This window comes from Gymnodraco acuticeps, unplaced genomic scaffold, assembly GCF_902827175.1.
Source record: "Gymnodraco acuticeps unplaced genomic scaffold, fGymAcu1.1, whole genome shotgun sequence".
Taxonomy (NCBI): domain Eukaryota; kingdom Metazoa; phylum Chordata; class Actinopteri; order Perciformes; family Bathydraconidae; genus Gymnodraco; species Gymnodraco acuticeps.
In genome coordinates this window covers 159519-178094 of record NW_022992085.1, presented here as the reverse complement: position 1 = coordinate 178094, position 18576 = coordinate 159519, and the positions used below count along the sequence as shown (strand labels likewise).

Below are 18576 nucleotides of genomic sequence, written 5' to 3'. Positions count from 1 at the left end.
CTGGCGCTGGGGACAGTGGTCCTAGTGATGTGTGTGCTGTGGGGACTCCTGCCACGGCCCAAGCCCAGGGACCGATTTCACGCCCTCCTTCTCCTGACTCAGGGTCTTCAGTGGACCAGACCCTAATCTTCACTCTGTCACATGATGGCTCCGGTATTAGGGAGCTCCAGCAAAAGGATGCGGACATCGGACAAGTTTTGGCCTGGCTGGAGCATGGCCATAGGCCCCCTAAATGGAGGTTAAAAGATGCTAGTCGGGGTGTGAAGAGACTTTGGCATGAGTTTCCCCGGCTGGCTTTTGTGGAGGGACTTTTATGTAGAGTTGTTTGGCTACCTGAGGCAGGGCAGTCTACTCAGGTTGTTGTTCCTGCTCTCTTAGTTCCAGAGGTCCTGGGACACTTGCATGGTGCTCCACTGCCGGTATGTGTTGGTTGTTGAGGACTATTTCACAACATTTGTAAATCTGTATGCCATCCCCGATTAAAAATCCCCCACGGTCGCGGAGTGTCTCTTCCAGAACTACATCTTGGAGCATGGGGTAATGGAAACTCTGCACACTGATATGGGCAGACAGTTCGAATCAGATGTTGTGAGGCATTTGTGCGGAATGTTAGGTGTGAAGAAGACGCACACCACGCCTTATAATCCGAAGTCTGATGGCATGGTAGAGAGGTTTAATAGGACACTTATCGATCAGTTGGCGAAATCTCTGCTATCATGTGAGGGGGAGTGGGACTCTTTTCTGTCACAGGTCGCGTTTGCGTACAATACCAGTGTACATTCCAGCACAGGCTTCACGCCGTATTTTCTCACGCAGGGAGGCCAGGACTCCTGTGGATGTTTTACTGGATTCAAAGCGGGATGATCTGGTGCAGGGTCCCCGGGAAGACTTTTCTGGTTCCCTTCTCAGACGCTTGGACGCGGCGTTTGATCAGACAAGGGATAACAATTTTGCTGCAAGCAGCAAACAGAAGTTATACTATGACTATGGCACGTCCCATATGAAGCCGGGGGATTTGGTATGGTTAAATGATCCCACTGAGAGCCGCCGTAAGCTGGCTCCCCACTGGAAGGGGCCTTATCTGGTGCAGAGGCGAATGGATAGGGGTGATGAAGTGGGGGTCACGTACCAACTAAGTAGCCCGTTTGGGGATGAAGCCTCTCTCCAAACAGTCCATTATGACAGGCTACGGCGATACAACCTGCCGGTAGCCTTTCCCTCGGAGGGACCATCAAGGTCTCTCTTAAACCTTGCTCAGCCTCTTCCGTTGCAAGATGCAGTCTCCCCACAGAGCTCTGGACGCTTGAGGTTTTCCGATGGGGAAAGTGACAGTGATCTTGGGCCGGGTTCTGGAGCTGGTGATCTCCCTGAGCTTGAACAAGCCGCACCGACGGTGTCCCGGGCTGGGAGGTTAGCGCGGCCTCCTGTCCGCTTTATGGACTTTGTTATGGGCTGAGTGACTGGTGTTTACATGTTTGTGTGCTTCTTTTCTCCTGTGTATTCTATGCTGCATAATTTTTATTTATTTTTTCATGTTTCAAGTGTGAACAACAGGGGAATAGGTTATGTCATACCAAGTTCATGTTTTATTTGGGCTGTGGATGTGTATTTTTTTTTATGTTTTGTTGTGTTCTCACCATGTGTGTGGAAATGGGGACATTTCTTTCAGTAAGGGGGGACGCATGTAAGCATTGGGTTGAGAGGTCATGTGTTGTGAGCATGCGCAGTCTGTCCTGGTGTGGTGAAGGAGAGCGTGGTGAGACTCGATAATAATAAACGGAGGCGCTATGTGGGACGCTCCAAAAAGTACTAAGTTCCTGAGTTTTTGTTACACAGAAGTATCATTGAAGCCTTAACACCTCGGACGTTACACTAGTATGGGATTTCACATACAAAAACAGGAATCTACAGCTATGCTAGCAGCTCCATGAGGCTTTACTAAGGCATGCTGTGAGCTACACGCTAACATCAGCATGCTAACATGATCACAATGACAATGCTAACATGCTGATTACATTACATGTTACTTGTTAGACGCACCAAGGCTCTATCCACTGTGCCACACGCCTCCCCATGATAAGGAAAGATGTATACAATGTGCTTACCATCATATATGAGTTAGCATGCTAGCATTTGTTTATTAACATTTAAAACAAAGCACAGCTGAGGTTGATGAGACTGTCAGTAAGTTAGCGTTTTTTGGGCAAATTTGCACTTCCCAGTTGATAATTAAGGAGAGTTAAAATGATCCTTAGCTCATCCTGAAGCGACCATACATGTGTGAGCCTAATGGCATGTCAATCTATCAGATAGTAGTTTAAACATTTTCTCTAAAACCAGAATATGTCTGCTGTTGGTGTACAGGACATGTGGGAAATCGCAAACGTCTGTAAGCTTCATCCTCTGGGGACCATGAATGTTTATCCAAAATGTTACGACACTCATCCATTTGTTGTTGAGATGTTTGTGTCTGGAGTAGAAGACAGGCATATCTTTAAAAAGATTTGTAGTGGCCCATATCTTGAACTAATCCAGTTATTTTGCATCTATTTAAATATTTAGCCTTTTACTTTCTCTTCAATTTATTGTCCCTTTTTTCAGAAACCGGCTGTTTAAGTCATTTAAGCTGCTTGCTATGCCATCATATTATAAGCTTATATAATAACCAATCGCTGTATTTACTCACAAATAACCTCAACAGACCAGAGGCACTGAAAGTAGAGCAACACATTCTTCCAGGCTTCAATAAGCTCAGCCCTCACCTAACATAAAAATAAACAAAAAATGCTAAATGGTCCAACAGTCGCTTTTGGTGTATGTGAGCCCTTTGATTTCCCTAAACCAAGTCTCTTGATGGCTTCTCTGCAACATGAAACATGACACATCATCCATTATTCTGTACATGTGCCTGCTATCTCAGCCCGCTCCATATGGCCCCTGTTGTCTCCAGACACCCAAATCCCTTTCCTCAGGCCAGAGGCTGTTTTTGTGGGAACCATTACATTGCTCCTCATCCTCAGAGGAATGGGGTGACGATGATGAGCAATCACAGCCAGAGCAGACTTTCTGCCTCAAATTCTGACAGGATATTCAACAATTGACCGTATCTGCTTTGTTGGCCCAATTGCTAATTCATGCAAGTTGACAATCTGGAGGCAACAATTATGAGAGATGAAAGCAGTGAAAATAAGAGGAGAGAGCACTTAAGGGGACGGAGGATAACACAAAGTTTACTTTTAAAAGGAGGGAGGGAGGTAAGAGATTTTATAGTCATACTACAGGAGGAGAAAAGGGGTGGAATTGCTTAACAAAGCCTCTTCTAAAACCAAACACTGCACAGATGAATGGATGGCAATGCGAGCATAAAATGCCATTTGTGTATTGAGTTGAAATGGCTGCTGTTTGAATCCTTATCACACAAAACCTAATGTGACGAGAAATAAACGTGATAAGGAGCTGTGTGAAGACCTCAGGTGTTTTATGCCAAAGCATTTTGAGAGAAAAAATCCCAAGAGAATTTGCATGAAACATGGGTATTTTCCATGTCCTTGTCCAGATGCATAATTGGCAATAAGACATGGTATTGGGGAATCAAAAATGAAGTGGGCAAATAAATAAACAAATCTAGTAAATGGATAAAATCTGTTGCTTGTAGAGGAAGAAGCTGAGAGATGCTAGGTTTTGTTAATCTATTTTTTCTGCATTACTATGTCAAATAGTGATTTCTTTTTTACAAGCCCAGCTGTGATGCAGCTTAATGAAAGAGAGGCCTGCAGTGCCATTCATCTGCAAGGTATAAAGAGGTAGGTAAAGGTCAGGCCATATTTCTGGCAGATATACACAAATCTTAATGTTTCTTGAAGCACCCAAATTACAGAGAAAAAGTGAAAATTCAAATTGTATCTTTGCCTATTAAAAAGGCACTTTTGACACGAAAGAGCTCGCAGCACTCTGGACACGGGGATGCAGAGTAACAGGATGCATGTCATAAGCTGTTGTCGACTCGCGTTCTCTGCCATGCCTCTGCACTAAGTTTGCCATATAGTGTGGGGGAATATGAGGGTGATGCTAAGTGAAATGCTCATTTTGCGTTTGTGATTACCAAGGCCCATGGGCGATATGCACTAATGTGAGCTAATGCAATAGATTACACAGTGCTGGCCCAGGGGAACAGACAGCAAACAGATGTGGTCTACTCAAAAAGGGAGGAGGGGTAAGAATAGAAAAAAATCTAAGTTTAAAGTGTTCAATGTGCTGAAGATTGTCCCTTGCAATTTGTTGTTTACAGAATGCACGGCGTGATAGGTCCTGTCAGGCGTCTCCGTGTGCAGATATGGGGAGAATCAACAAAAGTGTGCTCGTGTCTTTTAAAGAAGACAAACTTCTCTCAGAAACATTTATTTTTCAGAGTAAAAGTGCACCGAATCACAAAGCACTGCTCACCAGGTGTTGCCTTTGATAGCTGATTGGCAACACCTGTGTGACATCAATTAAGGTGTGGAGTGGACACAGGCGTAGTAGGTATGTTCATTTAAAAGCAAAGAGAGCAGCATTTTGTTTGTCCCTTGTAGAAAAGTGTACTTTTGAAACAGACGTTTGTATTTTAAGGTGTACTTAGTGTCAAGGTTAATAAACACTCCTTTATTTGGAATATAGTTATGTTATTATTTGTTCTCACCTGGCCACAATAAACAGACTTGTAAGTGACTGTACGACATGCTGCTCAAACTGAACATGCAAGGCTTTGAAATCTGACATGGCTCAAATCTAGACTTTGTAAATACTGCTCTCTAGTGGTCAGTCTGGATCATTGAAAGTAAAAGGAGTACACATCCTATATTCTGTCAGTCACATCAGAAAGCAGCCTACCAATCAAAGTTACATTGAAAGCATGGAAGGCCTCAAACTGCCGCTACATCTGTACATTTTGCAAAGGGCTTTGCATGGGAGGAATATTGTTTTCAAATATATATTAGTAGTCAAAATAATCCAAGGCACAATATGGGGATTTTACTTGGCTAAAAATGTATAGCCAAGTCAAATCAGTGCATTGTAGTTTTGCCTAAATCTAAGTGTGCTTTGATATTTTGTTGACTTGCCTAATATACACATTTGAGACCATTTACAACCAACATTAGAGTAGATTGCCTATCAATAAAATAACCAAGATGAACACACAGTTTTTCGTCTCACTTTATTATTGAAATGTGTCATACAAATCTCAAACAATATTTTCTTTTTTACATAAGCACACATGTAATGTGAATTCCAAACACAACAAAAGAAATAACTTAACCCAAGCCTTTCAAAGTGGCAGAAATACGAAATGACACAAAAGTCTAAACGGCTCGTAAATGAGTTAACCTGAGACGATATGTTCACAGTGTGTATTTCATCTAACCATTTATCAACCATCTGTATATTCCTCCAAACTATAGTGATGCATCTACCACCAGATCACAATCCAGGAATGACTGCAACTTGAAACTAAATAACACTTTCATTGCCTGAACAGTGACAACATGTAATGTCCAAAATAATACAGCATCGCCATTTGATAACAGAACTGGTGAGATTTGGTATATTTTACAGCGTAAGGATTTGAGGCACCACTATAGATGAAAGCTGTTTTCAAAAGGACAAATATTAACCAAACAATCGGTTCTGTGTTACAGTTAATGGTGCGCCAGAGGTGGCCTCAGCAGTACTGGTTCTGTATTCTTTTTTTTGTGGTGCCTTACTAAACACAGATACACCTGACAAACACATGTAGTTATACAAGTCTGTCTAGTTATACTACAAACCAAAACATCCGTCTCTGATCGATAACTAGGAGCAGAGGCTCAGCTGACATGATGGCTCCAGCAGCTTTACAAAAATAACAGCGTGACAACATGAGGTAGACCACTCACACACACAGGACCTGGTACTCTGGCCTGTGTGTGAGCCATCGAGTTACTAAACAGAGAATCCCCACCCTTCAGTGCCTTGGAGAAGGGAAACACCACGATACTGCCTGTACATAAACAGTAAGTGAACAGAGCAGCAATTCTACACAAAATGTACATTACATACTTTATATATTTGTATCTACTGAAAGCTTACAGATATATTTATGTCATCCCACAAAGTGTACTGTTATGACACTTACAGATATCTGAACTTTAGTGTGGGTCAAATTTGGATTAAGCAACAGTTTTGAATAGAAACAAATATCACCGTGGACACCAGTTGATCTTCAAAGAGAGATGATCTGCACTTTTTATCCAAAAAGAAAATATACAGCCTCAGCCATGAAATGTCAATGCATCAAATGTCCCTCTTCTGAAAATCATATTACGTTTGGAGAGCCTAATGAGCACAAACCATCTCTCTTAAATCCTAATTTGAACAATTTCTCCAAGAAATCATGGCTCAAATCTAATTTATTTTCAATATGTTCAATGACTTTTATATCAGTACCAGGAAAACGATTCTGGTCAGGGTTCGCAAATCAGAAAAAAAGAAAGCTCTAGTTGTTTATTCTTCAAAAAATATTTGTCCACCTTTTTTACCTCGGTGCCACTTTAGGTGCTTTTGTCAGTGGTCCCGTAGCGCTGGTGGGGGAAAGGGCCCGAGGAATCTCTCCTCTGGAGGCTGGGCATTGTGGGTAAGTGTTGGTACAGCACAGTTCTGCCGCCTGAGGAGGAATATGAAATGTTAACTCTACAAACCGCCATGCAGACATTAAAGTCATTTCTTTTCTTGATCCAAGGTTTCAAGGCTTTTACTGTCATTCGTACAGTGTCGTTATGTCGATGGAAATCTGAGGTCCCAGGCTCCTCCAACAGTGCAACACAAGAAAACAGATACAATAGTGCAAGTAAATACAAATAAATCCAGCACACATAATACATGTAAACATCAAACTTTATACCCTCGTGCAATTAACCCTTTTTTTCTTCTTTCAACTTCATTTTCAATCTGTAAACAGGACGAGCAACTTCTATATTTTTCATAGTCTTTTTATATACACTGCTACTTAGTAGTCGGTTATTTGTCTTTTTCACTTATTGTGTTTTAATTAATAAAAACGTGTGCCTTCTTTTTTATATAATATGAAAGTGTTCTCTTTTGAATGTATCTGCACTATACTCTTGCTGTTGTAATACCGTATATTTACCCGGTGCAGGACACTTAAAGACTTCTGAAACATACCTGCTCTGGGGTTGGCCAGTTGCCCGGGGTTCCCTGCGGTGCTGTGGTAGAGGGAGGCCAGCTCGTTGGGGGAGTAGGAGCGCAGGAGGTTCATCATGCCCCACTCAGCGTCCAGACTCCCTCCTAGAGCTGCGGACGTCTTCAGAGAGCTCTCGGAGGCTGTGGATGGACCCGGCATTTGCGGCGTGCTCTTCCTCCCCGAGATGAGCATCCTGTTCCCTGTTGCTCCTCTGAAGCCCAGCATGTCCCCGGGGTCCACCTCCCTGCCTGTAGGGACCCCGCCGTATTTTAATCTCTTGCCCGAAGGTTCGCCAAAATCCATTTGAGGGAGGTTTCCGAACCGGCTGGAGAGGCAGAGCCGGGCAGCATCCGAGTGCCAGATGACTCCGCTCCTCACCGGGTAACTCCTCCCCCCGATGCCCACCCTCTCCGGGGGGGCCGGGCGCTCCATGGTGAACTTGCTGCCTGCGTTTGGTTTCATCATGACCTCCGTGTACCTGGAATATTCCTGATGTGCGTCGATGCTGCGCTGAGTCTCCTGGACAGCCTCCTGCACGGGTGCACGGATAGGAGAGAGCTTTGGGGGTTCGGGGGTCTTTTCAGGTGGTTTCGGAGGTTGAGGGGGAGGGGATTGGGTTCGACGAGGGTGGCGCCGGTCGATCATCGGAAGAGGGATGACGTCTTTCCCTTCGAGCGCAGGGGGGCAGCCTGTCAAACGTTTTACTCTCAGACAACCGTTCTTTTTCGCGCCGCCTGACTTGTCTCTATGGGTGAGCTTCTTGTGCATGATCAGAACCTCGGGGTACATGGTTTTATACGCACACAACGAGCAGGAGATTGTTATCGATGCATTTTTGGGGCCGGCGGGGATGGAGAGAGACACTTTTAAGGACAGATTTAACGGGGCCTCCTCGCAGTTTTCGTATAGTATCTCCTCCATTTCCATCTTCAGGTTCACGGGTACGGGACACTTTATGAGCGCACTGTCCGTCGGGGAGTAAGCAGACTTAGCGGTCAACTCCTCATACTCTGCATTAATCTGGGCGAGGGGTTTGCCGATCTTGCTGCTTATGCTTTCAAATCTGTCCTCTGGCGTTCTGTTGGTGCACGATCTGGCTGCGGGAACCCAGAGTTTGGATCTATTTGGCGCGGGACTTTCCTCACTCCCATGTTTTTTATCGTTAGGAGAGGGCGTGGGTTTGCTGGGGATGTCCACTAAGGGTTTGTCCTTGTGGCGGCGATCCAGGTGATACTTCAGTGAAGTCTTCTGGGCCGCAGCGTAGTCGCAGTAAGCACACTTGAATGGTTTTTCACCTGAAACAAACAAAGATTCAAACCTAATTATAGCATAGTTTGAAATACAAGCCACCTCATTTCAAAATCATGTAGGCAGTATGATGTTCATTATTGAATCATTGAAACGTGTCGAACATACCTGTGTGAGTCCTGAGATGAACCGTGAGGTAGTAGCTGGATCGGAAAGATTTGCCACAATAACTGCACGCTTTTGATCTGACTTTTGATCGCTCAAAACCATCCTCACCTTTGAAAATAGACACAAAAACATACAGAGAGGAATAAGACAGTATAAAAGCCAACTAGCAGGTGTTATAATCTCTCCCATCAGCAGGGGGAGCACTTGGTAAAGTTCTTTGTATGAAAAACAACTCCTAAATCCCAATTAGGACAGTATGAGTATGAGAGTGTAATGTCATTTACCTGGACCCAGGTTTTCTGTCAACGCTGCTTCCTCAAATCCTTCCTCACAACCTTCTTCTGCGTGATCAAATGAACCTACTCTCGACAACTTCCCTTCCAAAGAGGAAGTGGGACTGTCTCCGCCCACTCGCTCTCGCTTGTGGACCCGGGAGTGGAGAACCAGCTGGTGGTAGGTCCTGAAAGTCCTCTGACATTCCTCACAAGTGGTTGGCCTTTCTTTGTGTTTGTCTTTTTGCATCAGAGACCTCCGCTTCGGCGCTGGGTTTTCTGCTACAGTCTGAGGTCGGAGCTCCTTCCCAAGGCCTTCTTTGGTGGGTTTGTCTCCTTGTCCCTCAGACCAAATATTATTTAACTCCTCCTTATCTGAGCCGCATTCCTCATTGTCTGTGCTGGCTTCCTGGCCGATATCTTTAATATTATTAGGGCCAACTGCTATCTTGCCCTTTGTTGCGAGTTGCCAGGCCTGATATGTGTTGAATGGATCCAGCTGGGGAATCCATTTGGATGATCTCTCTGTTTTTCTTAAAGAGCGAGGCATGAGGTTTAGACTGTGAAGAAATGTTTCCTGTTTGGCAGTAGTGTCTTCCATTTCCTCTTTATCTTTGCCGGGCTCCACCTCTCGATTGTGAACCTTACTGTGCTCAGCCAAACTGTCATGGTCGGGGAAGAAAAAGCCACACACCATGCACATTTTGTAAACAGTGCTCACAGGTTCTGGAGGAGTGTCTTGGACGATACCATTGACCGTGGCGGGGGTCTCCAGATCTTGCTGGGACTTGCTCTTTGCTCCGGGTTTCACGTGCATCTTCATGTGGTTCTTCAGAAACCACGGCTCTCTAAACCTCCGTCCACAGAAGTTGCAGCAGTAAGTGAAGTAGTCCTTGTGCTTCCTCATGTGGGCCTCCAGCTCGTTGGCATCTTGCGACACCTGTCCGCACACGATGCAGTTGCGAACCTCCTCCTCCTCCTCCACGGGGATGCTGCTGAGTTTGGACCGGGGTCTCTCTCCTGGGAGCCTGAACTCTGCTTCCACTCTGAGCACAGCCGGCTCAGAGAAGGTGGAGGGGTGCTGTGTCAGAACGTGGGGTCCTAACTCGTCCTGGTGAGTAAACGTGTGATCACAGAACATACAAGATAGTGGCACACTTCCTCCTGATTGCAACACCGCCTTCTCTGAGTAGGAGGTGTGTGGTGTCATGCTGGAGCCGGGCCCTGGGGTGCTCGCGTTACTATAAAGAATATCTTGGGCAAGTCCATCTGGGCTCTCCACAAACGGTGACAGAGAGTGAGTCGGCATTTTGCTCTGAAGGGGGGGACGCTGCACACACTGTCCGAGTTATTAGGGACCTGAAACAAAAGGAAAAGTACCTTTAGACTCTGCTGTATGTCAAAACAGAATCAGGTAGCTGCTACTGAATTGGAGATTGAATACATTTAAAAATGTACAGAGAGAACGGCCTACCCTTAGACTGAAACAGGAAACAAATCTCTTAAGCAATCAACTGCACAAACAACTGGTTTCCTCTCTGTACAGGTCATTGATAAAACATTCAGACATGGCTTTGTACTGCTCACAAGTATTCTTTTTACTAATTAACTTTCTTTGGTTTGGAAACTCAAAAGTGTTAACAATAATTTAACACTATATCAAAAAAGTCATTTTGTAGAAAATATCAGAACTATCACATTTACTTATGTATTTGCAAAAAACAAAGCTTTAAGCTACAATTGTTTCTCAAAAATAATTGTAGACGATAATAGTTGCTATAAAATGTTAAAGAAAAATGAACTAAAGTTGAGTTAAGGTATTCAAATATCACTTAATTAAAACAATAGCCTTTTTTAGCCTTTCCTGGACAAAAACATACCTTAACTAAATTTGACAATTATTTTTTTCTTTTTAGTAAACCGAATAAAGTATTGGCACTAAACATTTAAAAAAACAGTCAAACATGTAAGATATAAAACGTTTTGATGTTATACTGGCCAACAACACCTGTCTGCCTCACATTGTCAATTATAAGGAAGCTCTAAGGAGTAAATAACCTTACATTTTCCCTTTGTCTGACTGTTGAATACTTCCTTGTCTCAGTAGCTCTTTTTTTGTGAGTATCATGAACTGAAGACACAGACAGTACAAAGTTGAAGAAATCCTCATCAACTTCTACGTTTGTTTGTCCCAAGGGTGGAGCGACTGGTAGAGCAAGTTCAAATAATACTAAAAGAAGACTGCTACAGAAGCAAAACAGACAGCAGTCCACTTTACAGTCTCCATATCTATGAATCCACACTTTATTTTATTTAAATATACATTGAATAAGTATTAGACTGAATAGTTACACCTGGGGAAAGTAGTTGGTAATAAATTGTTTGTTGTTTTTCATTGAACCACCCGTATCTCCTCAATAAACTTCAGCATTGTGGCAGGTTGTGCAACTAAGTACATTTACTGAAGTACTCTACTTAAGTAAATAATGTAGGTACTTGAACTTTACATGAACATTTTCACATTATGGTACTTTGTACTTTTACTTCACTATATTTTGTTGGCCAATGTTGTCCCCTGCATTTATGTTACATATTTAGTTACTTTGCAGTGTTAGATTAATAATAAACTGACACATACATTATGATACATTAGTATAGGTTAGGCTTAACAGTAGTGAGAATTGAAGTGATAAACATATAAATGCAACATTAATAAAAAAAAAAGGTCTGCCATTTTAATGTGCATAACAAGTACTTTTGGTATTTTTTTAATGCTTATACTTTTTTTTGGAAATAAAACTTAAGTACAAATTTGAATGCATATTTACCCTCTAATATTGCTACTTTTACTTAACAAATAATCCAAGTACTTCTTCCACCTTTGGTGCAAAATGTTACTATTTGTCAGAGGTGGGAAGTAACTATGTACATTTACTGAAGTACAGTACTTAAGTACAATGTTGAGGTATGTATTTCCATGTTATGTTACTATGCAACAATTCAGAGGTAAATCGTGTCCTTTTATTCCACTGCATTTATTTTGTGCCTTTAGTTACTAAATAGGATTAATGTTGTGAGATATAATCAACTCTTAAATCAGACTTTAGTTCCACCTGGAGTAAATTCACAAGCTACCCTGCAGCATACAAAGCCATTCAAACTAGCTGCACCTTTACCAGCTTTGATTAACAGACAATAATTAAAATCAAAACACATCATATATTATTCAGAAATGGACCAATCTGCATAATAAGTATTTTTACTTTTGGTACTTTAAGTATATTTTGATGCTTTCCTACTTTTACTTGAGTAACATTTTGAATGCAGGACTTTTACTTGTAACATAGTATTCCTACACTCTTCTACTTTTACTTATATCCAATATCTGTGTACTTCTCCCACCTTTGCTATTTTTTTACCATTATTACTTTGCCTTGTTGAACTTTTGACTTAACCCAGGTGGGACCATGCTACTGTCGATAATGACCCAGTGTGATCTTTTTTTAAAGAGCACGCCTGCTTTGTGTGAGGCAGCGTTAGCCACCTTGTTATTTAAGTAAGCTCAGCCCTCGTTAACACCACTAATTTGCTAGGGAGTGGGGGATGCTCAAAGTCACTTTAACATTACACCCTTTAAGTTTAATCAAATTAATCCAAAATCAAAGTATGTTAAGCGTTGTTGCTATAATATGTCTATGTGTGTATAATAACCAGAACACGAGGGTGACTTCTTTTAAACGTTAAATATATCAATAATGGCTGATTTCTTCAAAGAATACGCATTACATTGAGTGGAAACACGTTCCTATAGCGAGGATTTCATGACAACAAATGAACGATACATTGTGTACTTACGATGTTGAGTATTCATTTGTTTAACGCCATTTCTTAAACTAAAACCTCGGATAAAGTTAACGTAACCACGACAACGTTGACAAAAACAAACTCGAATTCTCCCTAAACGTTAGCACACTTTGTGTTGTCTTCGAACAAACTGCAGAAAGTCACCAAACAATACCTTACCAAGTGAGAATTTCCGGATTAATAATGACACTTGATACTACGAGCGAGTCAATTCAGGAGTTCAGAGCGAAGTGTGTGACTTCTGGCTTCTTCTTCATTTCACACATACACGCCTGGGGAAAAACAGCTCACCTATTGAATTGTTTGAATGTGAATCATATTTGTTCGAGTCCTGCTCCTCACTCTGTGCAGCTGTTGAACTCTGAGGCGCGCTCCCTCCTCTTCCAACGATTCTCACAAGGGGAAGATGGAAGCGCGTGCACGGCAACCCCAAAAAACCTATAGGGCAGTCACGTGGTCGACGAATAACATAAAAGGGATTTAGATACGTGTTAAAAACCTGGTAAAAACACACGAATTAAACCGTAAATGTTATGTATTTCACAATGACTGTCTTTATTATAGTAATGCCATTACATTAATACAAAACAATTAAACTGTCAAGCACAACTACCATCTATGTAAAGAACCATAGCTTTGTTGTATGTTTTTAACATATTTTTTAATATTATTATATATATTATCATTATTTTTGTTACGTTTATTCTTCTCTTCTGTATACACCTGTGCTTTTTTGTTAGTTTGTGTTCGAAGACACTGAAAGCCATGTTGTTTGTACATGACTTTTTCCAATAAAGATCTTAATAAAGAAAAAAATCCAATGCCAATGAGGTAGAAAACATACATGCGTAGGATTGATGTAAAACTACGAGATCTTCCTACGTCACCAGATACAGGTATGGCTGTTTTGGACATTTATTAACTGGCATGTGTATTAAATCACCCATAATACACTTCCATTATAATACGACAGTCTAATGTGTTATGTCTAACTGTGTTTACTTCACTGACTTCGGCCTAGCTCGTATGATAACGCGTCTAAAAGCTACTTTAATGTATGTAAACAGTCACCGAATTGGTTTCTTTATGCAGATTATGGCCACAGGCTACACAACAACACTGTTTCTTATGTATTGCTGCAGTGAACCTACCTAAAGTGTAACCCACCGTCCACGCTCTCACGTCATGCATCAGCCACCATGTGGAGATGGGGGAGGGGTGCCTCAAACTTTTCACAGTTACATGAGGGTTTTTTTCTTCTTTTTTTTTGCAGAAGTAGGTTGAGTGAGTCATGATATAAGTCGGCTAGTTCCCATTTATAAAAGATGAAAAACGTACCTTAAAGTATGACGGTTTTATGTGTAATTTGATTTGTGGTGACTTGAAAAAAAATACCTTTTATAAAGCCATATGCAAATGCATGTGTTTGATCATCAAGAGAGGGGGTGGCTCCCTAGAGTCCCTACAGCCTAGATAGGGGCATGTCCAACCTTATAAGCTATTCTAACAAGTCTAATCACAATACTACATTATGACAGGGATAATGAAAAGTCCCTATAAGGTTGCATTGACACAAAACACCCCATAAGATGAAAACACTGATTTGTATAAGATAAAGACAATCACACCCACTTGGTAATGTGAAGTTAAATAGAAAGCCCCTCCTCCACCCTAACAAACAGACACCAGGCATTGATGGCAGCCTAAAGCCATACATTGTATAATCAATGAGGATATTCAGTAGACTTCAGTGTACATTCATTATTGAGACACACGCACACACACACACACACACACACACACACACACACACACACACACACACACACACACACACACACACACACACACACACACACACACACACACACCCTCCACCCTAGTGGCAGTAATGTCTCAAAAAGAGAAATAACATTGTATCAGTAGCCACTCCCAGTTAAGGAACAGTGAACAAAGACCATTTTTTTTGGCTAGATTGTTGTCTTATCCTCCCTCTCGTATAGGCGGTGATAGGGTTTTGACTTTAGGACCATATAAAAAATGGTTTTGTAATACTTGCTGTTACAAAACAGGTCAGACCAATCTGCTGTTCCTAAAACACAATCTGCTGGTTTGACAAGCAGACGTCTCTAAAGGCACCAATGAAGGCCAGATACAGAAAGAATAGCCCCTGTCACGTATAAAACATATCTTATAGTAAAAACAATTGTATTGTTTGTTTCGTAACTTCAAGTATTGGGTTAAATAGGCCATGTGTTGCATAAGATGTGTTTTTATTTAATTTTTGCTTTCTCTTTTTATATCTCCATTATCATCAATATACTTACTATATATACCTTTTATTATATTTTCATAATGTCGTCTTATATGTTTTTGATTTATTTAGTTGCGTTTTTCTTTTGTTTTCTTTCCTTTTTGTCGCCATTATCGGTATTATTTACATATAATATTTATTATTTAAACCTATTTATTTTTCATTAATTTATTTTTATTTTTTCTCTTCGTTTTTGCCACTGCTTTTAATTGATGTATTCATATCTTAAACTGCACTGTATCTTTGCTTTTTAATGCTATTTTCTTAATGTCTTTCATTTTTATAAAGCACTTTGAATTGCCTTTTCCCCCCAAAGGTAGTTAAGTCATTATTGGGGTTAAAGTCCCCTCGTCGTAGGTGGTTGAAGTCCCCTACGTGTGCCGTTTTGGTTTCAAGACCCTGGTTCGCGGAGGACACCAAAAAACTCCTAGAAAAGACAACTTAAACTTAACTATGTGCATTTAAAGAGAAGATGAATAGTTTTGGCGAAAACTAAAAAGGTACCATGGGGTACAGGAATTAGTTTTGGTTTCAAGACCCTGGTTCACGGAGGACACCAACAAAGTCCTAGAAAGACCAGGTCAACTGAACTATGTGCATTTCAAAATAAAAAAGAGGTACCATGGGGTCAGATTATAATTTTCCAAAGGGGGGTTCGTTTAGCATGAAACACTTGAGATAACTAAAGGACAAGTTAACAAAGAAAGTAGAAAGAAAGGGAGGGAAAACTATTGCTGCTAAAAAAGTTAGCAATGATTGAGAGTCAGAGCTAAACATTTCAGATGTGTCACTTTTATTCATTATTCATTGCTTTTAAATGAGTGTTTTTAGATATCATTTCATAATATGTTTCTTAATGCTATTAATGTCTTTCATTTTTGTAAAGCACTTTGAATTGCCTCGTGTTGAAATGTGCTATGTAAATAAACTTGCCTTGCCTTCGTTATCAGTAATATTATACATATTATATTTATTATTTTTCCACAATGTCCTTCTTTGTGTTTTTCATTTATTTAGTTGCATTATTCTTCCATTATCACAAATATTGTATAATACTTATTCTTTTAATCAAAATCTCCTCCTATGTATTTTTCATTCAGTCAGCTGTGTTTTTCTTACATATTCTCTTCCTTTTCCTGTACATCAAATATTTATACTTTTTATCAATATGTATTTTCATTCACTTTGGTGTGTTGTCTTCAGTTTGTCACTTTATTTCAATGTTCTGGGTTGGAGGATTTCGACCTGTTGTATAGTCATTTTAATTCACCATGGCATCAGTTGTACATATTGGACTGATGAATAACATTTAAGTGTCACATTTAAAAAGAGACATTTAAATAAAGTGTCTTAAACAGTGTTGAATCATCCTGCATTCAGTTGCCTTTATTAGGACTCAATCACTTACATGTTCTTCCCTGACTTGTGATACTGATTCATTACTTTGGTATTCTTTCCTCACCCCAAGATCCTGTTACACAAACAAGTCTAGTATGTTAATCAAAGGCACCACATGTGACACGTCGAGGCCTCCCGCTCATTGCCTATTGTTCTGCGGCCACAAAGGCTGTGAAAGGCTATCAATCTGCAGAAGCATGATGAAAATGCCAGGAGATGTTATAGCCTATCGTAAAAAAAGACATCTATGTGGAGGTGGTGGTAGCTTTGTGTTTAACTAGATTTGCTTTCAATTATAATGCAGTTAATTACATAGCATTCATTTTCTGAAGTGGTATTGACAGCAACAAGTGGGCGAACATTGTTTACTGTTCACTGATTCAATTAACCGTGTCCTATTGTTTGACTTTATGCTAATGTCATTTCTCATCCACAATCCTGCAAACTCATTGTCTCAGATTGCTTCAAAAAAACAACATACATGTGTGCATTCAAACCAGAAGTGTGTACCTTTTAATTAAAGATAAAGTGGCAATCTTTGAATGCTCGAATGAGTAATTATGTATTCAGGAGACAGACAGCCTGAGAGGAACCGGATCAGCGAATGGGGAAAGGCTGAGGTTGCTTCTTTTTGTCTTGACGTGCCAGGAGCAGCTGACTGCTTTGTTCTCCTCCAGATTCACCGCCCGGCTTCTTTCATAATCCTGAGAGACACTGATAATATATGATCTCCTTTCTCACCCCTAGCCGGCAATGTTAAGTCAATGCAACCAGCTGTTGTGTCGTGGATCATCAGTGTGACACAGTTGATCAGGACCAAAAAGCATTCCTTTTTTCTGAGTAATGCAAATATTTGACATACTTTGCATATTTCCTGAGGAGATATTGAGGATGTGCTCTTTGTTCTGCTGCTATCTTTACTGGCTATGTCAGTATCGACCCATATAATACAATATATAAAAGAAATAAAGTCTATAATGTCGAGGACTGGGAGAATACACTATAATGAAAGTGAAAAGGTATACAGAAATAAACATATCAAATCAAGTTTTATTTATATAGCACATTTATAAACGATTTTTGGTCGAGCCAAAGTGCTGTACATATAGTAAAATTAGCCTACACTTTACAGCAAATACAACAGCACAGATTGTTCAGAATATCAGTATGCGAAAAACGACACCCTCTGTCCTTAGACCCTCACATCGTACAAGGAAAAACTTCCAGAGAAAACCCACAGTTTAAAGGGGAACATGGGAGAAACCTCAGGGAGAGCAACAGAGGAGGGATCCCTCTCCCAGGACGGACAGACGTGCAATAGATGCCGTGTGTCAATCCAAGAGATAATACTTTTTACAGCATATAGACCGAATGTTAATATGTAAATATGCAGATAAGTATTGAATAGTTTCTTAGTCATTATTATTTAGATAAGCATAGCGAGAGTTATGCATCTGTTGAATACTGCTATTTGGAATATTAGGTTTTTCTAATCATCAAAACAAGGAGAAACTAACAAAATGCTGTTTACCTGTTCTTAATCTCAAATATAAAATACATCGCTTGGAAACATGTGGAAAAATAAATCTTACATTTAAAATTGGCAGATTAGGATGCCACACCTCGGTTTAGACGCATTTACTCTGTAGTCAATCATTCTGTGCTACACAGAAACCTCATCCTAATGATGCATATCCATGAGTCTGAGGTAAACCTATGTATTCTAGATGGATATCTTCATGGCTGATCATCTAAATGTAATAATCTACATTCATCAGGAATGTTTAAAAACCATTTCTCATGCATTTGCTGTAGCAGAAACATATAATCCCTTGTTACGGGCCGCATTTGTTCAATGTTTTACTTTTAAACATGTATACATCAAAATGCAATTTACCATGTCTGTTTACTCGCAAAACACTCGTCAAGACATTAACCGAGTACAGAAAAGGAAATGAAAGCATTTCATCTGCTGATTGGCTCTAATAATCATCATGTATTACTGTTTGTTATTATTAGTTACTGTACATTTGTATTTCCACAAATTCCACATGTGTATGTTTTTGCTTTTTTAATGCTATTTTATTTCTATTTCA

General features: G+C 40.5%; 1 protein-coding gene across 2 annotated transcripts; it reads right to left on the bottom strand.

The window, feature by feature from the left end:
• Positions 1-5180: 5180 nt before the first annotated feature.
• Positions 5181-13187, bottom strand: znf217 (zinc finger protein 217). 2 transcript variants are annotated; one of them, XM_034202635.1, is made up of 5 exons: positions 13060-13187; positions 8917-10263; positions 8633-8740; positions 7198-8511; positions 5181-6679 (listed from the first exon to the last, which is right to left on the bottom strand). In XM_034202635.1, exons 2-5 carry the CDS (start codon positions 10211-10213, stop codon positions 6567-6569), a joined length of 2832 nt encoding a protein of 943 aa, XP_034058526.1. In that variant the 5' UTR covers positions 10214-10263; positions 13060-13187; the 3' UTR covers positions 5181-6566. The 2 variants fall into 2 exon arrangements, with proteins under 2 accessions (XP_034058526.1, XP_034058527.1); XM_034202636.1 differs by having other exon boundaries at positions 12928-13151.
• Between the last annotated feature and the right edge of the window lie 5389 nt (positions 13188-18576).